We start from the raw sequence: 6,651 nt of genomic DNA on the forward strand, positions 1-6,651 counted from the left end.
AACGCGCACCCTTTTAGTAGACACCTGAATCATGGACTAGCCGAACGCGGGCGTGGTAGCCACCGCATACCAAAAGAGAAGCCTTGAGGATGACGGTTAACGTCGCACGGTAAAACAGCCCTCAATATTGCACCAGGAAACAATGCATTTTCCAATCATGATGTCTTCTCGTGTGTGTCAGATGCGTCGGCGTATCATGTATGAATAATAGACGTAGCTTATGCTTGATGCTACAATGGCTAGCTTGTTTTCAATTCGAGATATTCTCATGTTATGCATTCACAAAATGTGGGAGCAACAGCTCATTGTTTTACGACTTTATACTAAGTACATTAAATTTTGATCTAAATGATATGAACAAGTCACACGTACTCCTGCAGAACAGAGTTGAAAATTTCAGCAAACAATAATAGGACAAGGTAATCCTCTGCAGCTGCAAGCATCAAAGCACAAGTTATGGCCCATCAGAACAAGAAAATGTTACAATCTTTTCTTACAGAATCTTGAATCTGTGAAAAACATTGTCCTGGAAGCAACACAAACCAACAACCATGGTCCTCAACGCAGTCTTCCCTGGTGCTACCTGTTTTTCGGATAATACTGAGGCACATCATAGAGAAGCAGGTTTCAAAGGCGGACAGAAAGTTTAGATTGTTTGACCATACATGTTGAATACCAATGCATCTGGCAACAGTTACATACAATGAATCTACCAGTAACCTGTCTACATGTTCTGAGAACTCAAATACTGGGGCTACATTGCTACAAACAGTACACTTTATGCGGGTTAAATTGAAAGAAACCATGAACATATTGAGCATCAGGATATTAACATTCTAAACTAAAAGGCTTTTTAGTAACTTAGCTTTAGCTACAAATCACAGCCAATGGAGACAACCCAATACAGGCAGAACTATGTCAACTAATGAGTTTAACTTAATTGATACATGAGAGATTAGCAAGGAAGGAGTCTGAAGCATTAGAATCAGCAAGGAACTAGTTTTCGATGAAGAGCAGGGTGAGAACTTCTAAGCTCATGTCACAACCACATAATCTCACCCATAAGGCAAACCTGCAGTAGAGACAAAGTTAGTGAGGCGTGTGCTAATTAGGAAACTAAGTGCTGAGTCCACAGCTAGTTAGACAGTGTGAAATCAAGTGATGGTATTAGTTTAATTGGAGCCTGACTGAAGAAAACAACATAACTCTTGCACTCAATACAAACAACAATTCAGAACATAAATCCGCCGCAAATAGTTTTCCTTTTCATGACTCATGAACAAACAACAGTGGACACTTTTAAAGCACCGGCACAACCATCCATATGCGGATTTTAATTTTAACAAAATCATCAACAGTGCATCTCTCCATTAGTTTTCATTCTTAATAGATGACGGCTTCAGAGTGAAACGACATAGAATTAGTAGTGTATCATAGGGGGAAAATGGGGGGCATACTTTGTATTATTGTGCTTCATGTGGCATCGTTATTTTGATTGCTCAAATGGTGCACGCACAAATAGCTGCCCATGGAGAGTGACAACTGCAGAGGTTTGGTGAGGATCAATGCGGGAAGGCAAACTAATGACCTGCAATGGATGTGCCATTTTCAGTACCAATGAGTATATCCTTATACCAAAAACTAACTATCAGTATACAATTCAAACAGTTAACAGACCTTCTTGAATGGAGTGACACCCCATGGGTTATCTAGTTGCTCAGGTTCTCCAGTAACTATCAAACGACCAGCAGGATCCGACTGAACATGCACCTGCATCCAAATATGCATCAGCACTCTATAAGCAGCCTCAGCATTGCAACTTTTGGCAGCACATATGAGAAAATCATGATTAAGGGGCAATAACCAACCAGTTAAAAAGATTTGCATTTACTTACCTCTTCACGCAGAAGGCCAGGAACCAATGCATAGACTTCATAGCAATCTTTCTGCAAGAAAACAGAAAATCTTTTTCACAAAATGCCCACAAGTGATCACAGTTTCACTTAATTCTGGCTGACACATGGTATTTTTTAAGATTCCTATAATAACCACAAGACCTGGTATTTATACATTTCAAAAAGAATCAGCAGTTCAAGTAGCATAATTTTTAGTGCTTCAAAATGTCCTTTTCGGAATCACAGGCAAAAGCATAACAAACAACATAGAGCCATAATATTTAACTACAGAGAAAATAAAGATAAAGATACTCACAGTTCTCCTGACGTTTATCTTCACCCAATCAGCAGGAGGGCCCATGTCAATAACCATTGAGTCATTTCTGCCAGATAGCAATAATTCATCCAATCAATTAAAGTCCAAGGAGCAAAAAGAAACGGTGACTTTGTTCTTATGCAATGCCAAGTCTGAATAATTACTTAAATGGGTATTATGCTCCATAGGGCTATTATTTGCCATGCAAAAGAACAGAATGTAGCCTATGCTATGATGCAATGTTGCAATTCTTACTGATCTTTTGACAGTAACAGCAAGGAAAATGAACACAAGGTTTGCGTGAAGATTATATACAGAAGTCCACAAGGGATTTACTGTAGCTTATCGGATTTATATGGCATCACCCTGTCATCTTCCAAGGATGGCATCCTTTTCCTCTTGGCAGAACCTACGCAAATCCAACTATTAGTAAATAATGGCATTAATGCAAGTCTAACAAAAGATAATGCAGGAAAGTACCACTGCTTTTAGGAGTCTTATCCTTCTTCAAGACAATAGTGCCTTTATCCTGGGGAAAATAAAAAAGGGTTATTATACAACAAAATAAAGATTGCTTGTGATCCTTGACTTGAGAGCAACCAATACCTTAATTATAGGATCAGCAATTTCACCATTTCCCAGTAGACGCTGGGAATGCCAGCCTTGCATAGCACGAGTTGCTGATTCTCTTCTGGCTCTTCCAGAGCCAGATACATGGCTTCCACCCACCTGGGGAAACATATAACATCAACTTTTAGGCTCCTTCCACATCTCAAAAGCAGCATATTAGCTCATGGAATCATCATGGATCTTAGATATAAAATGAATCCCATTGCATGTGAAACTAGTTTGTGTTAAATTATCTAAAAAAAGGACTAATTCTATTTGAGTTCCATATAAAAACAACATATGCTAACCCAAATAAAAACTGTACCTGGCTCTCAGAACCAATTCGATCTGCTAAAGTAGATGAAGCTACTTGGAACTGTCCTGTTTCAATTTTGTGTTTCTCATATTCAAGGAGTGCCTGCATGAGAGCGAGGGAGAAAATTGAAGACAGCAGTAGGAAACAGGGGGGAATCAGTGCACACTAAAGAATTCAACCACTCTTGACAAACCCAGAACTACACTTTGCATCCCTGTGGGGAACAGTTCTTCTGAAGTTCTCAGGAAAACCTAGGTGGATAAACTAACAGAATATGTATACAAAAATCCTACCACTACAATAGAAATCCACAATGTTTTTCACAAAAAAGAAAAGGAAATCCACAATGTAACCTAAAACTTGATATGCTCTGTGCCAATAGAGTATATTAAATTTGATATGCATAATCCTATGTTGACAGCTTGGAAAAACTTCCAACAAACAGAGCATATTGTCAGATGGCAAGAGTCCACAAGACTCATTGCCATGATCATGTAGAATGTGCTTAAATGAAAGGTTTTCTGTTCAAACAACTGTAATGGCAGTTACCAAACATGGCAACACTAAGTGCTAAGAGAGTCCTGAAACTAGAGAGCAATTAAGGCGGACCAGGTAATCCTACGAACTGGGAAATGTAGAATTACCTTCTCATAGAAGTTACGGAAGGTCCATGAAACAGTTGTGCACGTCCTGCACAAAACATGCCGGTCAAATCATGGAAGATATAGCAGAAAGAAGAGTTTATGTCAACTATGTCCCAATTTCTGTCATCGTAAAATGACAGCTGAGAACCATCAGTTGAGAAACCATGAAGGGAATGATTGCAGACTATCAAATTCGTACTTTGGAGGTTTGAATGACTCCCCCACTTGGCGCCACAGTTTGCATGACGTCACCTGTCGAGTGTTGATGCAACTAGTTAGCAAGCATACAGTGCAAAAGTTATATTTAAAAAGAATTACAGAACAATATTACACAATCAAACCACTCTTAGAGAAACAGGGCCAAAAGCAGTCACAACCACAAATCAACAGATACATATTTTTATGTCCACAAAGAAATAAAATAGATTAAATATCAAATTTGGTGGACAAAAGAAATAAATCATGTCAATCCATTTGGTAGCACGGAGAATATTTAAGCACTAAACAGGAACATAATAGTTATTTAATGTGCAAATGGTGATTTCTCAAATGGAAATATTCATGCCTATAAAGGTTAAGTTTTTGCGACCTGTTGAGATTTTCACCACTATATGTAAACAAAAAATAGTGCCATGCATGTTAATAAGAGGAATGGTGTATCACGGGCCGCCTGAGTCCGACAGTAGTACCTAGTGTTTCATAGGCAGGTACACGAGAGTTTTTTAGAACAGGCACTAGAAGATTTGAACATGGACACAGAATGCTACAAACAAGGTGAACGGGTTAAGCATATTCCACAAAAAAAAAACAGAATGATGGTTGTGTATATGACTCTGGAAGAGAAAAGGGTGACATCAGATAATAGTAGGCCTGAGTCTCTGCGTAGGGTACGTATCCTAAGGCGATTTGATGGTCAAATAAAACATATGTAGGCAACATTGGGCAAGCTAGCCAAAAATTTTAACTCCTACTTGAGGCACAAAGTTAAAGGAGAATGATATGCTAAGTACCAACAAAGGAAATCAAAGGCAGAGGGTGAAGAAATTACTTAGGCATGAACTCTAGTAAGAGCTCATTGCTACACATTTTCTAGACATAGCGTGTTCATTAACAGAACAAAAATATTAATGATTGAACGCGATGCAAATGGAACCATAACTCAACCATCCCCAGAAAAAATAATTCATTTGTGTTTTCTTCAACGAGACAGAAAGGTGTAAATAATGGTGAGTACCTGATCATAGCCACCCAATCCAGTAACTTGTCTCCACAATCTAATGATAGTAAAGATTCGGTTAATTCATTCAGCACAGTCACAGGTCAATGAATAATCCAAGAAAAAGTCTATCTTGTGTGTGCTTACTTGAGGCAATTCAATCCTTCGCCATAAAACTTCGGGGGCTTGAACTCCATCATCTTCTCCCTGTAGAACCGCTCGAGCTCCTTCATGAAGGCAGCCTGCTCCTCCTCAGTCCCCGAGTCATCACCGCCAGTGGAGTAATCGAACATGAAGGAATTTTTTGAGAGCTTGGCCATCACAGGGTCCTCCTCAGCCGACACCAGCACAAGCTGGTTCTCACCAGGCTGATTCTGACCATCCACGCCCTTATCGTCACCACCCTCCGCAGCACCTCCCTCTGGCGAGCCTTCCTTCTCGCCGCCCACCGTCACAAGCTCATCCCCGTTCTCCAACTTCTCAGCCTCGCCAACCGAATCCGCCGCCGCGTCACCGTTCAGCTCCTCCCCGTCCCCATCCTCCGCGCCCGCCGCTTCGGGCTTCACCGAAACCTCCACGGAATCAAAGGTGCCGGCCGCCCCGTCTGCGCCGCCCTCCCCCATGGCGGGTTCCTCCTCCTCCTCATCCTTCACCGCCGCGGCCTCGCCCATGGGGACATCCGCGGCCGGCTGCGCCTCGCCTTCCGCCTGCGGCTGCGGCGGCGGCGGCTCCTCCCCACCTTGCTCTTGCGACATCACTGGTCCCGGCGGTGGCTGGGGCGAGGAGGGCGTTGGGCGCGGCGGGATGAGCAAACCCTAGTCGGAGATGGGGAGACGACGAGACAAGGGGCGGAGGGAGAGGTCGGGAGGAACAGTGGGGGAATGGTTTGAACTGAAAGTCTGATGCCGGGCTTACGTGGGGGAGCGTGGCGCTCCCAGTTTAACCCTTTTTGTCATGTTCCGTGCTTTTTCTCTGTTTTATGTAAAAAATATTTATTATTTATTGACTTATTGTTAAAATATATTTAGGCTAGCGTGAATATCATTTTCAATAAATAACCTGCTACCAACCACATAGTAAGCATTGATGATTGATGATGATATGATAGAGATTTAATGCAGAGAGAAAATGAGCATATCCACGGAACAACCCTAAACACTAGGTGCTCTCTCTAATTCTTTAAAATCAATTCAACCTCCCTATTCATCACACGATTTTAAACATCACAATATGAAATTATATATTGGAGAATATAGTTAATATAGTTTCTTGTTTGCTGGCCATTACTAGCCACACCAAGGCTTTGGCGACGGCACACTCATCATGCAAAAATGCACTAGCGATAGCAGTAAAAAGTTGTGGGCGCTTTATATGTTTCACCAACCAAGCAGGTCACTTTTTCTTGTGGCACCGCCGCAGCTTGGCGTGGCAATCCGTGGCGGGAAACCAAACACGCTCTTAGTTACCATTTTACTACTCCTTGCTTAGGTGGTATTTATGAAAATAACAAAATGAAATTTATGGGGATGGGTTGAAGTGAGATGAGTCCGGTTTCATAAACTATGCATGTAACTATGCGAGTTATCTCATGTATGTATAGATGTGTGGTTTTATGGTAGCGAGCATATACGTGTAGCGGAGGGCTCCGACATGCT

At 41.5% G+C, this 6,651-nt stretch overlaps 1 protein-coding gene across 1 annotated transcript; it reads right to left on the reverse strand.

Moving 5' to 3' along the window:
- Nucleotides 1-625: 625 nt before the first annotated feature.
- On the reverse strand, nt 626-5,913 carry LOC101765012 (AT-rich interactive domain-containing protein 6). Its single transcript, XM_004965805.2, has 13 exons — nt 5,144-5,913; nt 5,015-5,054; nt 3,980-4,032; nt 3,781-3,826; nt 3,146-3,238; nt 2,818-2,940; nt 2,692-2,740; nt 2,548-2,620; nt 2,212-2,278; nt 1,896-1,946; nt 1,678-1,770; nt 1,458-1,588; nt 626-1,072 (listed from the first exon to the last, which is right to left on the reverse strand). Exons 1-12 carry the CDS (start codon nt 5,749-5,751, stop codon nt 1,487-1,489), a joined length of 1,398 nt encoding a protein of 465 aa, XP_004965862.1. The 5' UTR covers nt 5,752-5,913; the 3' UTR covers nt 626-1,072; nt 1,458-1,486.
- Between the last annotated feature and the right edge of the window lie 738 nt (nt 5,914-6,651).

This window comes from Setaria italica, chromosome IV, assembly GCF_000263155.2.
Source record: "Setaria italica strain Yugu1 chromosome IV, Setaria_italica_v2.0, whole genome shotgun sequence".
Taxonomy (NCBI): Eukaryota; Viridiplantae; Streptophyta; class Magnoliopsida; order Poales; family Poaceae; genus Setaria; species Setaria italica.

What these genes read in the sequence shown, in the direction of transcription:
- LOC101765012 (XM_004965805.2), bottom strand. Translation starts at nt 5,751, where the DNA reads ATGTCGCAAGAGCAAGGTGGGGAGGAGCCGCCGCCGCCGCAGCCGCAG. An exon ending in GAAGGATTGAATTGCCTCAA is followed by an intron (nt 5,055 to 5,143) that starts GTAAGCACACAC and finishes TACTATCATTAG; the next exon opens with ATTGTGGAGACAAGTTACTG. An exon ending in GAATTGGTTCTGAGAGCCAG is followed by an intron (nt 2,941 to 3,145) that starts GTACAGTTTTTA and finishes ATGTTTCCCCAG; the next exon opens with GTGGGTGGAAGCCATGTATC.